The sequence below is a fragment of the Protopterus annectens genome, chromosome 3.part0, assembly GCF_019279795.1.
Source record: "Protopterus annectens isolate FY-2018-M chromosome 3.part0, PAN1.0, whole genome shotgun sequence".
In the NCBI taxonomy this organism is placed as follows: domain Eukaryota; kingdom Metazoa; phylum Chordata; order Ceratodontiformes; family Protopteridae; genus Protopterus; species Protopterus annectens.
The window spans coordinates 926069457-926092455 of record NC_056731.1 but is presented as its reverse complement, the minus strand read 5'-3'; the positions used below and the strand labels follow the sequence as shown (position 1 = coordinate 926092455).

Sequence of the window (22999 nt, the reverse complement as noted above, 5' to 3'; positions counted from 1 at the left end):
CTATTAGGCTAGTTGGTTTTAGTTTAAGGATATATTTTTGATAGTAGAAATTGGTATGAATTTAAAAGAGAATGAAGTGTTAGTCTTTGAATGTGACAGAGGAGGGTGAAGGATATTATTGCCATTACTACTATTCAGGGATGCTGCAGCTTGAATAAAAAATGTTTATTGAAGTTTAAAGATATTTGCATGTTTGATGTTTCTGCACACGTGATAGGTTGGATGCTTAGACCTGGTTTCAGAAGCTTGTGAATAGTGTTCTAGAATTTTTTAGGATTATAATATTTTCTTGTAAACTAGTGTACATTTGTCTGTTATTTTTTTTTGAGAACCAATGTAGTTACGACGACTCCTATGTTGTTGAAAAAATTGTTAGTCTTGGTATTAATTACTGGGCATGCGCGCGCATGCATGTGTGTTTGTGCGTGCATGCACGTATGTGTTAAATACTTATTGTAACTTAATATTTTTGGTGCAAAACACTAACTCCAAAAACAATTGCATATGCTACAGCAACTTTGAAACATTAGGTAGAGGAGCTGTTTTACATAAAAAAATGTGAAAAAAAATATATACTAAAAAAAAATGAAATTGAAACTCTTTAACAACTAGCCAGTTATCTAACTGAAATGATGCCCTCAAGGGTGTGTATTATAGGGGAAATTATTGACCTCTTAGCAAGCATTAGGCCTCACAATACTTCTCGGAAGTCTGTTATTTTCCCAATAATGCCCAGCCTGGCAAGCATCATTGGTTGCTTAAAACATTCATTACTCCCCAGACTGTATCTAGTCTTTTGTTATTCAGATGAACTAAGATATTATAACTTACAGCTAATCCTGGGTGTTGTAGATATCCATCTTTTGTATGAATATTCGTTTGCTATACCAAATGATCTTATTCCTGTGTTATGATTATTTTGTTTGGTAGTTGATGTATGAAAATATTTTTGCTATAAGCACACACTGAAATGAAGTCAATATCTTAACACTTTTTCAGAAAGATGCAGTAATTGTGCATGCATTTCTCACAGGAACATTATAAAGTTCATTTTTCTTTCAGGGATATTAATATTTTTTAATAAGCTGCATCTTAGTAATGTTACATTTGCACTGATTGCAGGCATTCATGGAGCATACCAAGAAGGTTTATCAAGCAGAATTATCTCCAGTGGATTTTCGGCACAATAGCGAGAAAGTCAGAAATGAAATCAATGCTTGGGTAGAAAATCAAACTGCAGGTGAAGCTTTTCTTTTAGAATATATATTTTTATTATTTTTACTTTATACATGAAAGCCTTGTAAGGGTTATCCAAACTGTTGTTTGGGAGGGTGCATTCCTTTTTCCACCTCTTGATTCTAATTCAATCTAGTTAATAGAATTGCTGATTTTGCCAGGACTTTCTACCTGCTGCAGGTTTAGAAATCGCTATATGTGCACATAATTTTGATGGTGTGTGTAACATGGAGGGATTTTCATCTCTTATTTAAGAAAATGTGGAGTATAGTAAACACAGGGAAATGGATGCTGGTAGTAAGACTTTGACTAAATAAATTAAATCTGCATCCACTAAAGTGTGCAGTGTCAAAACTTGTGATTTGTTAAGGCAGGATAAACTTAACAGAAAAGTATACTGGAGATTTTGTGGTATTATCACAAAATGATCATGGCTGTACACAGGGACTTGTATTGGAGAGGAAGAATGCAAGTGAGATACAGAAAGAGTGAAAAGACACTGGGGAGTCAAACTGTAGTATGCAACAAGTTTAGGACAGTATCGATTGTAATACATACATCACAGTCAAGGGAGAACCTTGCAGTCACAATATGTAAGTAAATAAAGCATATGAATGGATAAGACAGAAGTGGTAGCACCAGAAAGATGTAATATAAGTGACATTGTTGGAGTGCTGGACGTGTGGATTACTTTGGTCTCTTAGCTCCATCTTTCAACCATGAAACATAGCTCTACATGTGACATGTACAATGTGCATCTGGTGTTTATGTATCATAAGACTACAGCTCTTTGAAGCTGACATATGATTTTGGTAAAGACAATACTGTACATTAATTTTGGTTACATTTTACATTTAAAAGGCTTTGGTAATTAATATTGTGTATAAGCAATTCTGTGTGAAAGGAAAAGAGGATAAAGGCAACTTAGATTGCTGAATGTACATTATTGCATCTTAATTAACTGTTTTGTATAGTCTTATTGTTAACTTTCTATTCGATTTTTGGCCATTTATATGCAGTGTCATGAACATGTCAATACTGACATAACTAGACTCACCTTATTCTGTCTGGACCTGGGTTTAGCCTTTATATTTTGCATACAGATAAGCCAGAGATGGGCCGAACAATGTTATGTTGGGACATTTACATGTTTCCCCTATCCATGAGGGACAAAAGTGCTAAACTGGGGGTAAATTTGTAGTTATGTACTCATTCATCCAAATTACATTTGAATAGAGTAGGAAAATACTTTCCCTTTATGTGGAGTGGAAGAAGGGTCCATAGACACGGTATTCTCTGTGATACAAAGCTTTCTGTCCAACATGTTCAATTTAATTTGCAAAAGAGATTGAGATCCCTTGAGATAGATTTTATGACACCACTGGACTTGCAAATGTGTAATAGGATTGACAGAATAGGGTCTATTGAAGCTCAATATGCAATGTAGAAGCTGCTCTTCATATCCTGTAAGATACTAAGGAGATGGACAAGGCTTTGGGGTAGTCTGAAAAATTTCTTCAATTTAGGTCCTTGATGGTTTTGGTGAGAAGGCATTGTATTTATTCCATTTGTGACAAGTGTTTAGATAGGTACTTACTGAAAGGTGCATTATACTCAGTTACTGGTCTAATGAGGGCTGAGTACAGTAAAACAGGATCTAGATGCAATACCTTTAGATATAAACTCTGTGTTGAAAAAGCTTTTCCTTACAACAGTGGATATTTGGTTATCAAAGGACAGTTCAGTGTCAGTTTGCAGGGGTGTGCTATCAAGGCTGTCAATGTAATAGTTAAAAGTAGGGTTATGCTTGCTAAATGTTATGATTATACAACTTCTTAGCATTTAGTTTTAGACCATGAATGTTATAATTATACAACTTCTTAGCATTTAGTTTTAGTCCACGGTTTTGACACCAGCTATTTGTTTGGAGCATGTCTTCTTAGACGATCTTGGTGTCCACTGAGGAGTTTATGGTGGCACCAAGTTTGCAGTCAACTGCATACTTGTTCAGCCACAAATTATTAATATTAACTTTGACCTCTGTGAAGTAAATGCCAAAAAGGAGTGAACCAAGGATTGAACCCAGGGGTACACTGCTAGTGACAGGTCTTTTAGAGGAGGTAGAGCTGCTGACTCTAAACTTCCTGGATTCTATTTTTGAGACAATTTGCTACCTAATAAGTTACATGGGAATTGACATTTAGCTAGGAGAGTTTATCTATGATATCTGTGTGTGTGATGGTACTGAATGCCTTTACTAGGTCTAGATATGCAGTGTGACCTGTTTTCCCATCTATTGCTTCAGCAACTTTTTTGAAGTAGTCCCAACTGAAGCAGACAGGACCTGCCCTTGACAAATTTCATCTGGGTTTGGTCAAGAGTCTGCAGGCTACCTATGTCCTTGTATATTAATTCCATAATGATTCCTTCCATAGCTTTACAGATGACACCAATCAGGCTTATGGGTCTATTATTACCTGAGTTTGTTGAAGTCCTAACTTTGTGTAAGGGAATGACTGTTGCTGTCCTCCACTCATCCAACATAAAGTCTGCTTTGAGCATGATATGGTATAGCTTCCGTAGAGGATCAGTCAAGTCATGTTTCAGGCTGACCAATAGGCAACCTGGTATGTTATCTGGCCCCATAGTTCTATTGTCATTGGCCATAGATAGTACACTGAGAGCTTGTTTTGGGGGGATTTGAGGGGGTGGGGATGTAAGACTGGGTATGTGATCTGAGAATATTGTTGGAGGGGGAGGAGTTGACGTTTGAGCTAAATTTGTTCACTATTAGATTGGCTATATCCTCTGGGTCTACATATGTGATATCATTTACTATTAGCTTTGCACAGGGCTGGGTATTTTTTCTAACATTTTTACCATAATTAAAGAAGGCCTTTGTGGTTATCCGTCACTGGTGTGACTATTTTTACCTCATATCTCACTTCGATTGATTTGATTACAGTCTGGAGTTCCATGATTAGTTTACCAAGAACATTTTTGGCATCTTGAGAGTTAGATTTATTTTAGTATACAATAAGTATGTTTCTTTTACTCTAGAGCTTGCTCATATTTTGGTTCCACCATGGAGGTTTATTTTTGGATTTGGCATTGTATTTATTTCTGATGGGGGGGGGGGGCAGATGTGTCTGTGCAGCTACTTACATGTCCATATAATTTTCCAGAGAAAAATTTTGCATAAGCAGTGCGATCATTAAAATGGAAGGGGTGTTTGAATTTAGCCAGGTAATCACTCAGTTTTTGTAGAGCAGCCTTCACATAATCTCTGAATACCAAAGAAGTGGACGATACTTCAGGCTTCAGTCTTATGGTAAATGTGGTTGATTTATGGTCTGATTTGACTAGGGGGCAGGGGAGAAGTTACAAATAGTGGGGAACAAAGCTGCCCCATATTGGTAAGGATCACGTCCAGGATTTTATTGTCCCTAGTTGGGGTGCAATCTAACTGTTGGAGAGGGTCTCTATTAATGAAATCCAGAAATCTATGGCCATACTTGTTGAATGGTAAGTCTTCCAGTTTATGCAGGGGTAGTTGAAGTCTCCTAGGATACAGACCATTGTAAACGCATATCAATAGCTCATTATCTTGTCTAATGAGTCTGGAGATCAAGTGTTTTTTTTAACAGTGAGACCCTCTCCCCTTTAGTGCCTTCCTCCTATGGAGTGGGCCTGAATGTGTGATAAGCATTGCAACTCTGCAGTGATGGAGTACTTTCAATGGTTTTGATCCAAGTTTCTGTGATGATGCATATGTCAGTGTTTTTCCAGAGTAAAGAGTGCTTATAGGGAGTGGAGTTTTTTATTATGGCTTCTAGCATAGAGCAGCAAAACCTTAATGTTTTCTGGATTCTGTATCTCTGTATAAGTTTACAGGAATCTTTACAGGTGTCTTTACAGCAGGGTCTAGATTTCTTAAGCTGCAGACATACTAAAATACATTCCCAGGTATCCTGATGACCTGATTACTGTCAAATTAGTGCCAGTAACTTGTGCTTGGAAATATCTGTTGACCTGTTGTATGCTTCCAACTGTGGTCTACTAGAACATATGCACTATTTGGTCGGCATAGGCTCCCATGTCCCACTGTGTATGGAGTGCAGTTCTTTCTTTCTTTCTTTCTTTCTTTCTTTCTTTCTTTCTTTCTTTCTTTCTCTCTCTCTCTTTCTTTCTCTCTCTTTCTTTCTTTCTTTCTTTCTTTCTTTCTTTCTTTCTTATGGTACTCCTGCAGCAAGACAACATCATTGTCTTCTGCTCCCCAGAGTAGTTGAGCCACCTGGCCAGTCTTATTTGACATCACCATTGCTTGGCTGTTAGATGAATCTCAATTATCTAGGCTGTAGCCAAAACTCCATCTGTCTGTGCTAAAGAGCTGGTTCAAACAACTAACGCTGATCACCATACAATATGTTTTTTGGACAGAAGAATATATGCACTTTTTCAAGGAAATATTTACACAATTAAATATCAAATAACTGTATTATAAATCAAATATTGTAGCCACCAGTATAGAGTGAGTTTGTGTTAGTTTGTGTTAGAACGTGTGTGTGTGTGTGTCTATCAAAGGACATTATTAATGGTTAGGTATTATGATACATTAATAAACAGTGAACTTATAGGATTTATTGGAGAAAAGGGTCAGCAGCAAGTAATTTTCCTACAACCAGGGCCATGTTAGCATTTTTGGGCCCCCCAGCAAGTGTTTAGTTGGGGGACACCTGGACACATCTTCTCTATCACCCTGCAACTGACACTGTCCATAAGTAACAATTTAGCTCATGCTGCAGAGTATTAGGAGTAGTACACAAAATCTGAACTGGAGGTACAGTGTTCTTACCTTATGATAGACCTGTGTAACACAATATGTTGGTTCATCTCATATAGGTACCTTCACAGTGACTGGCATTTAGTTGCAGTGATGATATAGTAGCTTTAGGTGAAATTGTACCATAGGCAAAGGGCTATGTGATGTACCCTACTGCCTTAGGTGAAATTGTACTCTAGGCAAAGGACTCCATGAATTACCCCACTACCTACTGTTTCATCACACATCATCCAGTACTCCCTCCTGTTTTTCTCAACTTTATGCACATTACTTTTTTCTACTTTTTCTGAAATTTTACTTTTCAGCTATTTCAAGAAGTTGTGGCTTTTTTATGTGCTCTGAAGTGCATTTAATTTTTAACGAGCTTTTTAATCCAGTAATGGCTTGAACAAAATCTGATTAATTAAAGAATTTCAGTGTTGATCTTCAACTTTACTTTTCCTTGCATCCTTTCAACACACCTCACCTGGCCAAAACACTTTCAACACACTTAAGTGGCCAAAACAACACAGTAATAACTGTTTAGGAAACAACTAAATTAACTTGGGGGTGAAGCCATAGGATTATAAATGGTCTGAGGTACATTTTAGAGCATTTTCTTAATGTTCTGATCCAGGGTCTGGCCTGAGCAAAAATCACAAGTAAGAAAAGAATTTCAGTCTTATTTTTTTTCTTATAAGGAAAACATAAGTTGTGCCCAAGGCTTAACATTCAAAGCTAACAAAATAGTAGCTCACAATAAACCAACAATATAAATGTTTTAGAGGATATATAAATATCTGGGAATACTGTCTGTCTTCCTATGCCTCCTAACAAAAAAAGACAGTCACTGTGCATCCCTTTGGTGTTACATTGGGATGAAATCAGAGGTTCAAGTGGCCATAGTCATGTATTTCAAGTGAATACTGTCATGCATATATATAGTACGCCTCCTCACTGCTCACTCCTACCCCTTCAAAGGCAGTCACATATTATACATGCTGATGTGTGATGTGTGTGACCTAAACTATAGCAACAGCTTGCTGTTTTGTGGCAAGCAGTATGCTACAATTTAAAAAGAAATTTTTTTTCTTTTTTTTTTTTTTTTTTTTTTTTAACTAAAACATGAGTGCTGAAGTGATCCATGCAGGCAGATATAAATTGTAGCAACTATTTGCTACAATTTAAAAGAAAAAAAAAATATGTTAAAGGAAGTAGGGCAGAGAAATGGGACCTGAATGGTTAATTGAACCAGCTATGCTTCTGACACATGGAGAGCAGATGACAGTTTGTTGTAGACTTCTCAGATCCTTGACTGCAGACTTAACTTTCTGGGGTGTGTTATCAACAAGATAGCTACAAGAAATATTGCAGAAGGATTCTGTTATACATTTCTTGGTATTTAGTTATAGTCTATGGTTTTGACAGAAGCTCTTTATTTGGGGAAGGCCCTCTTGGAGGATCTTGTTGTCCTCTGGGGAATTTATGGTGGCAGCAAGTTTATAATTATTTGCAGACTTGTTCAGCCATAAATCATTAATACTTGCTTTGAATTCCGAGAAGTGAATGCCAACGAGGAAAAGCCCAAGGACTGAACATTGGGAGTGCACTGCTAGTGGCAAGTCTCTTGGAGGAAGTAGAGATGTCCACCTTAATTTCCTGATTTCTATTTGTGAGCCAGTTTGCTATCCAATGAGTTACTTAAGGATATTTATTTATCTGTGAGTGTTTATTGATGTACCTGAGCATGGGATGGTACTGAACACATTTACAAGGTCTAGATAGGTAGTGTGTACTGAACTGCCTTCATCCATTGATTTCGGTAGTCTTCTCAAAGTTGACAAGGTTAAGTAGACAGGATCTGCCATTGACAAACCCAAACCAGTTTGGACTAATAGTTCGTAGGTTTCCCATATCCTTATTTAATAATTCCATAATGATTCTTTCCGTAGTATTCCAGATGAGGCTGTTCAGGCTTACAGGCCTATAATTATCTGGATCCATTGATGCCCAACCTTTGAGCAAGGGGATGACTGTTGCAGTTCTCCAATCATCTGGCATGAATCCCTTTTGCAGGCTGATACTGAATAATTTATGAAGGGGTCTGACATGTCCTGTCTCTCCCTGACCAGTAGGCAGCCTAGGATGATATCTGGCACCATGAACTAATTTCCCTGGCTTTGTGTTGTGCCTTGAGGACTTATTACTGGAAGATTTGATACATGTATGTGATATAAGACTATAGAATGTTTGACCTAAATGTGTCTGCTAGTAAATTGACTATGTCCTCTGGGTCTGAATATGTGCTATAATTTACTAGTAGCTGTGCACAGTGCTGGGAATTGTTTCTGAGGTTTCTAATATAGTTAAAGAAGGCTTTGTGGTTATCTATTGTCTCTGGATGACTTTTTTTACCTCATATCTGGCTCTGGTTAATTTGATCAGGGCCCTGTTAAGTTTAGCAAGAGCATTTTAAGCATTTTGAAGGTTAAAATTTATTTTTGTGTGCCATGATTTTCTTCTTTTATTATGGGTCATAAAATGTAAACAAAATTATGTATGCAGGAAGTGAAGCAGGATCAGACAAGACTGAAGATGGCACAAAGTATATGGTATAACCTGATATGTTTATATCCATGTAGTATAAATCAAACAAATAGAGAAACTATCTGGATCCCTCCAATTACTGCAGTAGGAAAGCTTGTAGTGGAGTTGGTGAGGAAATGCTTTAACAACATTCTCAATAAGAGGATGGGGCTTCATTTTTATATATACTAGTGGGATATCAGAAATGTCACAAAAAGAGAAGTAACCATATCGGGCAAAATAATTGTGATTATGGCATACAAAGATAAAATATAAAAGCTGCATTTATATACATTTGATGAATGCAAAACTGCATTGTGTGGAAGACCACTGATAAAATAAATCAATATGAACTAGTATTTAATTAAGAAGATGCACGTGGCAGCTAAAGACTGTAATATATTAACTTACTGCAGTCAAAGCCCATTTAATGTTAGCTTTGTCATTTGCCCTATTTTTTCACATCATCTGTTTTAGCTGTTCTATTTGCAAAGTGGTTAACACTTACTTTTAGATTCTATGGTTTACCACAGCCTCACAGACAGTTGGGATGTCTGTTGCCCTGGGCACAAATCACAAATGTTCAGTGGCTCTAGGTAGCTCATGAGAGATGTTTAAGTACAAAATATAATAAGTAAAAATCAAAGAAAAGGCATACCTGTACATTCCAAGTTATGGTTTTAAAGCACACACTGTATGCCAGGATCACATTTATAAAAACGACATCAGCCCTATAAGCACTTAATGTTTTGAGTAAATATGTACTCCTGAGTGTCTCTCTAATAACTTTCAAATTGAGCTTACCTTTAATATGGAAGGCTGAGTCCTCCATTAATGTTTCTTTTTCTTTACCATCTAAAACTGATATTGTATGTCCCCCTACTACCTGAGCTGCTGGTGCAATTGATAAGGGACATAGAGAGGACAGACATCAAAGTATTGCTAACTGTTGGTGCCATTATCATAAATAAATCATATCATTATCATAAATAAATCATATTATTATCATAAATGTCATTATTATAATTCTATTCCAAATTCTTATTAAGTGCTGTAGTAGCTTATTAAGTGCTGTAGTAGCCCTAGAATATGTTGTAACCACAAGTACGTCTCATGGCCATTATGCAATCTCAATTAAGATCTGGGCTAATCTATTTTAAATTAACACAAAGAACTGAGTTGGCCAACATTTAATACTGATCAAGAGAACCAGTGCTTCTCAAGTAAGTGGAAAACCAGTAAAACAGATTTTAGAATTAAAATCAAATCAGGCAAGGGATTATTATTTGACCTGACTGAACTAAAGTAACTATTACTGTTGGTTTACAAGATTGTTAATGAGCTCATTTAATCTCACCTGTTTCATGGTTAATTTTGCCCAGTTACTTTCCATGCAGACCTGCTAAACATCAACCTCTGAAAGGGATTAATCTAAAGAACCAAAGGCATATTTTCCCTAACAATGTTATTCTGAAGCAAATGTTACATCATAGCCTGTACACACATGTTAGCACCTAGCTAAAAGAATTAGAAGTTATGTACCTACCATAACGTTCCATGTTAGTTGTCTTCTCTCGTCTTCTTTCTTGCTGGATGGGTTCGGAGCCGATCCTCGGCTCCGACTCGGCACTTGCTAAGCTCGAGAGTCACTTTTACCAGCTCAAGGCAGCCCCATATCCCATGATGCAAGGCGGTAATTACCCAGATCTCGTTTGGTATCTAGAGGAAAAACTGCCTATAAACTTTCCATCAAGGAAAGAAGAACAACTAACCTAAGAAGGCTGTAAGGGGAAACCAGGTAATTAAGGTCCAGAAGTAACTGGTGTCCAAGGAAGAACAATCTTCCAGAGAAATAGGAAGTTCAAGGTCTGTCCGGGCTAGGGGGACAGGAGGGAGGGACGCAAGAAAGAAGGTGAGAGAAGACAACTAACATGGAACGTTATGGTAGGTACATAACTTCTAAATGTTAAGTTGTCAATCTCACCTTCATTCTTGCTGGATGGGACCGCGTCCCTAGCACCTCTATCCTGGGTGGCTCAATGGAACAGACTCTTGAGAACTGTGGAACCAAAACTTGCTCTGTCCCTGGAGGCCAAATCCAATTTGTAATGAGAAACGAAGGTAAGAGGAGTGGCCCAAGTGGCTGCTGCACAAATAGTGTCTAAGGGTAGCACGTATCCTGAAGGTCTATGGAGCACATCCAGTTGTTTTTGCCCAGAAAGGGCAAAATCGATTGAAGTGTGACCATCCGAAATCTTGCCTTTTTGACAGACTTGTTTAGCCTGCTGAGGTCTAATATTGGTCTCCAATCTCCCGTCTTTTTGGGGACCAAAAAGAACCTTGAGTAGATTCCGGATTCTAAATGATCTGTAGGAACAGGCTGGATGGCCGTTTTCTCTAGAAGCTTTGAAACCTCTAGCTTTGCAATTTCCCTTAGGCCGGGTGGAACGTCTGGAAGGGAACCTTTCTGAGGGAAGGGGCTTTTCTTGAAAGGTATTTTGTAACCCTCGGATATGATCGACTGTACCCATTTGTCTTGAGAGAGGGAAGGCCAGGCTTCTGGGTACAGTGATAATCTTCCCCCGACTACCTCCAAGGGTGGGCAGTCGGGCAGCACCTCAGGGATGTTGGAAAGGCTTGTCAGAGAGAGGCTCTCTGCTGCCTTGGTTCTGTGGACCCCCTCTGCCCCTAGGGTGGCATCTGTTGTTATTATCCCCTCTGCCTCTGGGGGTAAACTGACCACGTGCGTCAGGCGTGACTCCTTGAGATTTTCGGAACCACATTTTCCTCCCTTCTGACCTTTGGGATAAGGTCTAGAAGGGGTGGAGAAACGGACTCCTATGGCAGAAAGAGTCTTGCCGTCTTGCTCGCACCTGGTCAAAGTGTCCTTCACCTGAGGGCCAAACAATGTTGTCCCATCAAAGGGAGAGTTCGTGAAGGATGCCTTAAAAGGGTCTGCAAAATTACAGAGCCGCATCCAGGACTGACGTCGGACAGCCACTCCTATGCCTGCAGCTCTACTCGCCCCATCGGCTGCATAAGAAATGAGCCGCATGGAGGAGTTGGTTATGGAATTTAGGATTCCCAGCTCGGAGGCAATCTTTTCTTGAGCCCCTGCCGCTGACGGATCCTGTACTACTTCACCCAATTCTTTGAGGATGTCTCTTTGAAGACAGGTGAAGTGACATAAATAATTCAGCGAACGCATAGCAAAGGTCGCTGAGGAAAACATCCGCTTGCCATACCTGTCCATTGTCCTAGACTCCTTGTTAGGAGGATGGACTGGTACGGAAGGATCTGCAAGTTCCTTTTTGGTGGCGGCAGCCACCACCATGGCATCAACCGGGACACCTTTAGTGAGAAACTGTTTTTCAGTGGGGGCCGTGATAAATTTTGAAGGCCTCCTGGGGACTGGTTCCACCGAATCAGGAGATGCTCATGCCTTTCGAGCTATGACCTCCATGAGGGGGTCGAAAGGTGGAGACACCCAGGAGGGGGAGGGTCGAGATCCAAAAGCCTCCAGGTATACCGATTCATCCTCGGAGGGATTAATGGAGGGCCAGTTCCCCCTCTGTTTCAGGAGTTCCAGGATGTCTGAAAAGCAGACATCCTCAGACGGGGATCTTGGGGACCCCTCCGACTCATCTAAATCGGTATCTGATGTTGTAGACTCAGGGGAGTCTGAGTGCTTCCTCTTGCAGGTCCTCTTATGCGGGGGTTCTCCTGAAGGATCAGGAGAAACCTCGGAAGAGGAAGTTCTTCCCAATGGGGAAACCTGGGGCGATGGATCTCTGGGTCCGGGAGCAAGAGAGTGGGAAGAGACATCTACAGGCACCATAGAGGGAGGAGCTAAAGGAACCGACTGCTGATTAAGCTCAGGGGCTAGCACACTCCTCATCACCTCGAAGGCTCCCCTCCCAGGGAGGGCCGAGAGACCCTGCTCCGAAGAAATAGGGATCCCCGGCCCCACCGAAAGGGAAGGCTCCGAAGCAGATGTCGGCACCGATCTCACCAAGGCCGAAGCTCCGAGAGGGAGAACGGGGTCAGACAAGGGTCCGATGCCACTCTCCCCCTCGGAACCGACCAGGGAAGCCCGATGACCGGATCCCTCCAAGGACGGTCTCAAGGAGGAGATAGGAGTCGAGGACGACGGAGCCGAAAGGTGTGGTATCAGCTCCGAAGCACCAACAGTCACGGTACCAATAATCTCCGGCTCCAAACTCTGTAAGAGAGTCGAAGGAGGAATTTCAGGAGGGTGTGGAATAGCGGTCGTCTGTTGAGACGGGCTATGGAGCATCTGGGCCAGTGCCTGTGATTTTAATAGTCTACTCGCCACTCTCTCCAAGTCATGGTCTGAGAGCCTGGAAGACCTTGATGATCGGCTCCGATGGCTCCGCTCCGAAAGCAAGGGGGAGGCTGGAGCCGAGTGGATAGACTCCAATGAAGGAGATCTAGACCTCTTTTTCGACGGAGCCATCGGAGCCGACGAACCTTCGGCTCCAGCTGGAGCCGACAGCTTGTCAGCTCTGAGTGAAGACAGAGAGGTTTCGGCTCCAGCCGGAGCCAAAACATGCTTTGAAACTAGGGTGTCGGCTCCGGCTGGAGCCGACACAGGTGCCGAAGCCAGTGTATCGGTGCCGATCGGCGCCGGTACAGAAACTTCCAAGAAGGAAGGATCGGCTCCAGACGGAGCCGATGTCGACTCTGGCGGAGTCGGAACCAAGACCACAGACTTGGACACCGAAGTCTGGGTCTTGGGTGGTTTGGAGGGCTTCCCGGAGCCAACCTTAGCCGGGGAGCTCTCTGGCTTAAGAAGACCCCTGAGGATCAACTTACTCCTACGTTCCTGCAGGACTCTCTGGCTGAAAGAATGACAAATAGCACAGGAGTCCTGCAGGTGTAGGGGTCCCAGTCAATAAATACAAGAAGTGTGACCGTCTGTCAGAGACATCTTCTGACAACACGAGTCACACTTCTTGAAACCTGAGACCCTAGTGTCTTTGGACATGTCTGAGTCCTAATACACACACACACAACAATCAGACCTAAAAATTAACAGAACTAATAAAACTAAGAACAGTGACAACAACACCCACACACCTGAAGAAAATCCTGACAGGAACTGTGAGGGAGGGTAAGGCCTAAGGCCTAAAACACATAAAGATATGAATAAGGGGACGGAAAGGTAACGGGAATGGAGCTAAGTGAACAAGGTAAACTAAACAGTTATAAAGAATAAAATTTAGGGTACTGGGGTATCTAAATTTTTCTCAAAGAGAATAATTTAAATCACTTACCAGGAGCTGGTAAAAAAGATGACCTCATTAGCGAAGCGGCAAATGAGATCTGGGTAATTACAACCTTGCATCATGGGATATGGGGCTGCCTTGAGCTGGTAAAAGTGACTCTCGAGCTTAGCAAGTGCCAAGTCGGAGCCGAGGATCGGCTCCGAACCCATCCAGCAAGAATGAAGGCGAGATTGACAACTTAACATCTGATCTTTCTCTTCCTCTGTAACATTTCCTGTTGTATCAGGTCATGTGATTTTCAGCAGGATCACCTAGCCCACAAGCTACCTCATGCTTGTGTGCTTAGCTGGGCCCAGACTGTGGACATAGAAGACATGTCTGCAAACTGTAGTAACATGACACAATGTGATTCTGTAACAATCAATTAGACAGAAGGCAAGCAGGGTTATCACAAAATGTTTAGTAAAATTGTTACACATTCCACTGTAGAGTATTTCAAGGGTTTGTACTTGGTTCTTTCCTCTTCTCCCCCTTTACACATACAACACATCTGCATACTGTAAACCTCCAGCTAATACAGTATGTAGATGACTTAACACTGTTGTACTGTGTGCACTCTCAAGAAAATCTCTGGATTTGGAGGCTGTTTTTCTCAATTTTATATTTGATCTCAAACAGCAAGTTCATTTTTAATGAAAAAAAGACAAGTCTAGTTTATGTTACTAAGCAAGGATAGATGTGTGGCAAACCCATCACCCCTATAATCACATAAAAGTAATGGTCAATTGAACAAAGGCATTGCTGAAAGTAATTTAGTTTCATGAGTGACTAGAGCATCCCTTTAAGAGAACATGTATTTGACATTAGAATCAGAGTCACATTTCCTCCTATTACCAGATCTTCTCTTTTGTATTAAAGTATTGAGAAATTTCTCCAAAGGCACTAGTGACAAACTCCAGGAACTTACAGAAGCATTGGCAAGTTTGTGATAAATCCTAACTCATCAACCCATCACTGTGTTCTCTTATTGCTGCTAAAATGGTTAAGCTTTGAGAACGGGTTATTACTCTATTAATACATTCTTACATATAAAGTACAACACAGCAACAGATAAGCTTTTTGCATGGCATGAATTTAGTAGAAAGCATAGAACAGCAACCAAAAACATTCTTCATATCCCTTGATTGTTGTCCAGAGTGAGGAACAAGATTCCCTTCAGTCTACTTTCCAGATAACTGAAATAATTTCTAATGAAACCAGATAAACAAACCTGAAGAATTTAGATGTATGGTTTCTTAAATAAACAGTCCCTGTAACACTGTCTGGGCTATTTGTATGATAATGTTTACTCCAGTAAATACTCCTCATCACTTACATTTTAAGTCATTTTATTATGTCCCTGCCTCTCATGAACATTAGGACTGTGAAACAATTGTAGTTTGGTATAGTTTATATTTCTGTATATTTTCCTTTGCCTGATAAAAGGCATAACTCCTGCTTTTTGTTTGTTATATCAAAACCTATTGGTCGTGTTTGACTACTTATTATCTGGCCCATGAGGTACCACAATAAACTGTTGTCCATTGTTTCTTGTTATTTGCTTTCTCTTTGCTTTTCTCTGTGAGTACCCTTTATAAGTGGACATTTCCTGGTAAAGATAACCTGATTAACGATTTTTAATAAATAAATTAAAACAAAAAACTATAAAAATTAAGCACAGTAATATAAAAGTAATATAAGCAGTATTTATAATAAACTAATAAGAGGTATGTGCATACCAAGAAAGTGAGAAAGAAAAGTATGAATTTTTCAAACTAAATATTTCCGATTGAAGGCATGCAGTTGACAAGACTTGACAATATAATTCACACAATGAGAGAGATTGAATTTCAAAATTCTGGGTCTCCGACTGTATTGCAACCAAGAGCATACTTAGAACCAATGAATTACTATCACAAGTATGTAGTGAAACTCTCAACAGTATGTTACTATTTACGTTAATGTTAGAATGAATACTGCAGACCTGGTTTTAATGGAAGTATGGATAGGACTGAGAACACTCGGTCAGGGAGCTGGAAGATGTGTCCACATTGGCTAAAGTCCTTATGTACCTTGATATGTCTTTGCATATTGAGTTGGCATGTGTTACCTCATCTCACAGAAGTGCAGCTCATCTATCACATGAATTCCAGGATGGAAAAGAAAACACACTACACCTGTTTCTAGGTTATCGACTAAATATGAACAGTTATTTTCAGACGGGCGGAAAAGTTCTTAGCCATGTTTGAGGAGTCAAGCAATTGAAATTGATAAGTCTTATGTTCATTATGGCTAGTCAGTCACTGTCAGCCATTTTCCTCCCACAAAAAAGGATATTCTTGATGGCTGCGGCCTGATTGCATTAATAGTTGCTGCTTCGAGAGGGCCACCTGTATAACACTGACAATATGGACCTAAAGCAGCACAGTAATACTGGACTGCCATGCTTATCAAATGAATTGCCAGAGGAACAGACACTTGCTGGCCTCATGACTCTGTACTTATCAGTTGTTGCACAGTAAACCTGTGAAAAATGCTGGTACGGGGAGAGAAAACATGAATGACTTTCTTTTGTTCTATATGCATGATTTACCTTTAAAAGGCTGGCAAAAATGTTAGTACAACTTCAAGTTAAATAAAAGCAACTGTAAAATAACAATAACAAATCTGACATACGGACCATATTCTCATGTCAGAGAGGCTGGAGCTTGCTGCAGAAAATGTTAGAGCAGTTGAGAAAATGAGAAAGCCAGAAGGCAAGTAAGCATTACATTGGGTACTAGGAATGATGCAGTATTTTGCAATTTTTGCACCTTGTGTGTCTGAGATAACTGTGGTTTTAAGAAAGATATTGGATCAAGATGTGGCCAGAAAATGGTGCTGTAAACAGGAAGAGAGCTCTGACGTGATTAAGAAACACAGCAGTTGTTTTGCACATAAATTCCAGTCAGACTGAAAATACACCAGCTGTGTATGAATCAAAAGCATTTGAAGATGCAAAGAAGATATATGCACCGATGGAAAAGTCACTGTCACTCGTCTGGTCAGGATAAAGCAGACGAATATATGTGGGTTCTCTTCAAGCAGCTTTATTATGTACAAACACATTAGGATTGAGGCTTAATAACTTTAACTTAGATAAACTCATAAACAAACTAACTATCACACGCATATATGCTCACTCTCTGGCTGCACTCCGCACTCACTAGTCTTAGAACTTTCTGGAAAACTACAGGTTTTACCTGCCACATCTGCAGGGGGTACAGCTGCCATTTGCTTAGGCCTGCTTTTGCTAGCCACATGTTGCATGTTGTCTGCATTTGCTCCGGAGCCTGCTGAAACCATGCTTTTATCACTTGCAAGCATACTTGTGTTCCTTTCTGTAACTTCATGGATCTGACAAATCTCAATAACTGTGTTAAGCTTTAAATCACTGTCATGAATTAAAATCTTTCTTACTGTAGCACTATTAATACCACACACAAGCCTGTTCTTTATTAACTCATCTTTGAAGTCACTGAACCTGCACTTTTTATCTTTGTTTCTCAGGTCAGTAATATAAGCTGCAAATGTTTCTCTTGCTTTTAATCTGTTGTGTAAAACAAATGCCTCTCTTATGTAATATTTGTCTGGGGGTTGCACATTTCCCTAAATTTGCATTTCAAACACTTGGGGGTCTTCCCTTGATTCAGCCTGTACAACAATATGGTGCTTTTCCCCTTCTCCTTCATATACTGCTGGTGCATACACAAATGAATGCTCTCTTTCAGTGGCTTCTGACCCAGCTAGGTTTAGCAAAATGAATGCCCTGGTGCATGCATCTTTGTCAGAATAAGCTGCTTGTATACAAATATTGTGCTCTTACTCAAACTTTCTCCAGTTCTCTGCAATATTCTGATCAAATGGAAGTGGTGATGGCTTTCGAAATCCGTCTGCTATGCCAACAAATTGTAGTTAAACACAATGCAACCCAAGTCCACTGTATGAACATGTACACATGCATGCACACATACATATGCCAATTGCCAAAATGTTATGCCAGTTCTTGTAACTATGTGCAGTAGCACAACAATCTTCTGAATAACTGAACTTTGTGAAATAAATCTCCCAGGCACAAGAATACCTTAAAATTACTGTGCTGTAAGAAATCACCCTTATCAGTGTAAGAAACATTTCAAAATAACTACACTGTGTGAATAAACTGGGCAGAAGAAACTCAGAGTAAAAAACATTTCAAAGTGATTGCACTTTGCGAATTAACAATACACAGCACACTGAAACTTTCCCAAAATGGCTGTACTTTGCTAAATAACTTTACAGTGCAAGAAACACTCTGTAATGGTGACAGTCTGTGAATAGACACACCCAGCACAAGAAACTTTTTGAAATGGCTGTAATTTGACTGAACTTCGTGAAATAGTTACACTTTACACACAATAAACTCTTCAGAATAATTGCACAGTAATAAGCACACACTGTAAGCACTTTTACACACTTTGAGTTACTTTGAATAACCCTAGTTATTTCCTGAATACAATGCAAAATAGTAGTTATACCAAAACACAGTACTTTGCCAAAAAACATGCAGTTGCCTTGCTTTATTTATGCTTAATGTGCCCTTTTTGCCCTTTATTATATTTGTTTTGCTTGTTTAATCCCTTTCCATGCCCATTATACTTTCCTTGTGCTTGTTTTACTCCAAACATGCTTATTTTACTTTAAACATGCTTGTTTTGTAATTCCAAGGTAATTCCATACCCCTTTATGTACTTTTCTGATAATCGTTTTATCAAATATCTTAATTTCAAACATTTCATTTAATTAATACATTGGGGGTTGGCATAATGGTTAAGGTGTTCACCTTACAGACACAAAGTGCAGGGTTCAATTCTCACATGGGGCAATTGGCTAGGCTTAAAAAATGGCCCACGGGGCCAGTTAGCCTAGTACTAATCTATAAATCTATGAATTGTGCCTCCCACTTGTTTAATAATGTGTTTTGTGCCCTTGTAATACTCTGTTTTATATTTTTAAATAAATAAATTGTTTGTGCAAGTTTTCATTACCTTTGGTTTGTTTCTGGCCCTTTTTTGTACTCTGTTCACTTAGCTTACATTCACTGTTAACTCTGCACCTCATAGCTCTGAATAGCAGTCTCTGGAATCCTGGCTCTGGCACCATGTCACTCGCCTGGTCAGCAGTGGCGGCTGGTGACTTCAAATCACAGGGGGGCTGCAGGAGACGCTGAATGGGCGGGGTCAAAGGGAAGGGGTGTGGTCAACCATAAAGGGGAGGAGCTATGCACAAAACCACAAAAAAACTAACTTTAATTAAATACGCTGCCCTGGGTGGCAAACCATTATTATGAAAGTCCAATCAAGACAAAAATAAGTGTAGAAGAATAAAAATATTTCAATGCATTGGCTGCATGACAGCTTACTTAATATCTAGATGGAAACAAAAGGTTGTGAGGCATGAAAAAATAAATTACTTTTTAAATACATTACTGGAATGCCAGTCAAAATCAAGTATAAGAAAAACCAGAAGCACTCAACTCAAACCACTTCTCCTTGCACTGCAGTTCTAATTATAATATATTCAGCTTTATTAAAGTACCAAGCAACATGCTGAAAGTAGAAATCTATGTGATGCCCCACTTGTAAAAATGTTTCTTATCCAAAAAGACCTGCTGCCTGACAACTTGTTTCATGGGGAAAACATGATAAAAGTAAAAATGAAAAGCAAACAAGAAACAAGCTCAAGATACATTGCTTAAAGGATTACTGTACAGGTTATGGACCACACATGATTGGCATTCTGTTTAGTTTACGGGTAAAGCCTGTAGAGATGACTGGAAGTCTCCAACAAGTGTAATGAGCTTTTTAAAATAATGGAATCCTGTCCTTTAATACCCAAGGCTTATACATTATCTAGTCAAGTATTCTCTGCATGGCAACAACAGAAAGGCTTTCAATGTTGGCAATTCTTTAACAGTATGCTTATTAAAGCTTACTTGCATCTTACGATGTCAGACAAGCTTACCTTATGGTCATTAAAGCATTGCTACTTAAACACAGAGCAACAGGCACTTTGAGTAATAAGCATAAATCAACAGTACAAAAATATGACAGAAACCAGACCATTCTGCAAAATCAAGGACAGATGAAAAGCCACTGTAGTACTTATGCAGTGTGTCCTCCCCATCCAAGGTAGATACAACTACTCCTTGCCTTGCTTGGACACATCCAGAGTCACTACATGGGGCAGTGGGGTGCAACAAGCATGTCACAATTTGAAATCTCTCTGGCTGACTGTGATGGCCCTGACACATTTGTCATACCTCTCAACTTCAAGAGCAAGAAATCTGGACAAAGCCATACACAGAAGTGGGACAAAGGCACAACAATAAGGACAATTTTAAATATTGCTCTAATAAACTTAGAAAGATAATAGAATAGGTCTTGCATTAGTATGAATTTTCTGAAGGGTATAAAATCTGAAACTCAAATGTCTGTCATTTTCTAACTTCAGTCTTTAGTGATTTGTCACTAATTTGCCAAAAACACAATTTTATGAAAATGGACCAAAAATGTGATGCAAAAATATAAAATAGACACACAATACAGCTTCTACCTGTCAAAGAAGGGACACTTTAATATTAGTACTGCTACCTTGAGCAGCTGACAAAATAAAAGAATCTACATGCATTTCAAGTAATCTATAACTTTGATTATTACAGTTATTTCTTAATTGTAAACCCTCCATGTTTTCTTCCAAAATTGCTATTTTTGGAGGGATTATTAGGGGAAGAGCAACATTTTGAGCCAAAAATTGGGGACAGTTGAGAGGTTGGCTATGCCTAATTCTATAAAGCAATTTATTTGCATGTACCTCTCAACCTGTTAATGCAGTAAATCTGAACAAGGCCAAATATATTGGGGCACATATAAACAGTACTAAAATTGCTCTTGTATAAATTGAGACAGTTGATAGAACGGCTCTTACTTTAACATGCATTTTATGAAGGTTATGAAGTCTGAAACTTATTATTTAGTGACTTCTGGCAAATCATTTAGGAATTAAAACTACAAATTTTATGAACAACAAACCAAAAATAAGAAGCAAAAATCTATTCATTCTTTGAAAATCTGGACAGTTGGGAGGTATAGTTCAGCTGGGCCTGTCTGAGTTTGCTGCCCTTCCCCCCCCCTGACAAAATAATGGTTGAACTGGAGCCTCTGCAGCCATTCCAATTAACCATTACTTGGCTATTTCACTCCATTTACCATAAACACTAATGTGCATACTGCTTTACTTCAATGATTGGACTTCATTTGAAAGTTTTATTTTGTATTTTACAGCACAAACATTAAGTCATCTGTTAAACAAAGCAATGCAGTCTCACAATGAAAACTTAGCATTAAAACTTCTCTGCCCTTGAGAAACTCACATTCATTGAAACAGCATTGAAACCCACATTCAAAGAAAATACATTTTGCCAGTGGCAGATAAAGATTAATTTTGGGCTGTTTTCGAATCATAGGCCCCTTGCATATGAAACATACATGTGCTCTTTGATACACCTTCCTCATTGTACTAAAAATTATATTCCTTATACAATACAGTACACTTGTTAGAGGGTGTTTTAAATTTGTTTTGAACATTTTTCCAGTAAGCAATGAAACAAAACATATGCACCCATAATGGCAAAACTGCCCAGTTGAGAACATTTATCATAAAAAAAGTCTACTCAGACTTCCACAGTCCACCATTATTAGTAAATATACACAATTCTACAGTCCACCATTATTAGTAAATATGCACAATTCCACAGTCCACTATTATTAGTAAATATGCACAATTCTACAGTCCACCATTATCAGTAAATATGCACAATTCTACAGTGTACCTTTATCAGTAAATATGCACAATTCTACAGTCCATATTCAGTGAATTCAGTTCTTGCCATAGCTGTCAACCTTAGCACAAAAACCTGGACGAAGCCAATAATGGGGGAATACAGTCCCAAAAATAGGGACAAATTTAAAATATTCATCTTATAAACTTAGAAAATTGCTAGAAAAAAAGGTTGTGCTACTATGTATTCTGAAGAACATGAAGTTTGAAATTCAAATGCCGGTCAATTTTACTGCGGACAGAACAAAAACAATTTTCAGCAGAGACGCAGGAATTAATACTGCAGACACGTCTTTGTAAAATGGCAGGGCACCAGAGGAAATCCACACAAACACAGGGAGGAGATGCAGACTCCACACAAAAACCACCCCAACCAAGAATCAAACCAGAAAACCTACAGCTGTGAGGCAACAATACTACCACTGCACCATCAAATCTGCAAGGAATTAAACATTCAGAAACCTGAAGTCTGAAATTCAAATGTCTGTCAATTTTACTGCGGACAGAACAAAAACAATTTTCAGCAGAGACGCAGGGATTAATACTGCAGACACGTCTTTGTAAAATGGCAGGGCACCAGAGCAAATCCACACAAATACAGGGAGGAGATGCAGACAGAAGCCACCCCAACCAAGAATCAAACCAGAAAACCTATAGTTGTGAGGTAACAATACTATCACTGCACCATCAATTATACAAGGAATTAAACATTCAGAAACCTGAAGTCTGAAATTCAAATGCCTGTCAATTTTACTGCGGACAGAACAAAAACAATTTTCAGCAGAGACGCAGGGATTAAAACTGCAGACACATCTTTGTAAAATGGCAGGGCACCAGAGCAAATCCACACAAACACAGGCAGGAGATGCAGACTCCAAACAGAAGCCACCCCAACCAAGAATAAAACCAGAAAACCTATAGCTGTGAGGCAACAATACTACCACCGCACCATCAATTATGCAAGGAATTAAACATTCAGAAACCTGAAGTCTGAAATTCAAATGCCTGTCAATTTTACTGCGGACAGAACAAAACAAATTTTCAGCAGGGATTAAAACTGCAGACACGTCTTTGTAAAATGGCAGGGCACCAGAGCAAATCCACACAAACACATGGAGGAGATGCAGACTCCACACAGAAGCCACCCCAA

At 39.3% G+C, this 22999-nt stretch overlaps 1 protein-coding gene across 2 annotated transcripts in view; it reads left to right on the top strand.

Moving 5' to 3' along the window:
- The window catches only part of LOC122796630 (leukocyte elastase inhibitor-like), a 238703-nt gene that overhangs the window by 99960 nt on the left and 115744 nt on the right, over positions 1-22999 (top strand). For both annotated transcript variants that reach the window (XM_044065254.1, XM_044065252.1), the window contains exon 4: positions 1123-1240. In XM_044065254.1, coding sequence (XP_043921189.1) covers positions 1123-1240 — 118 coding nt within the window. The remainder of the gene's footprint in view (positions 1-1122; positions 1241-22999) is intronic.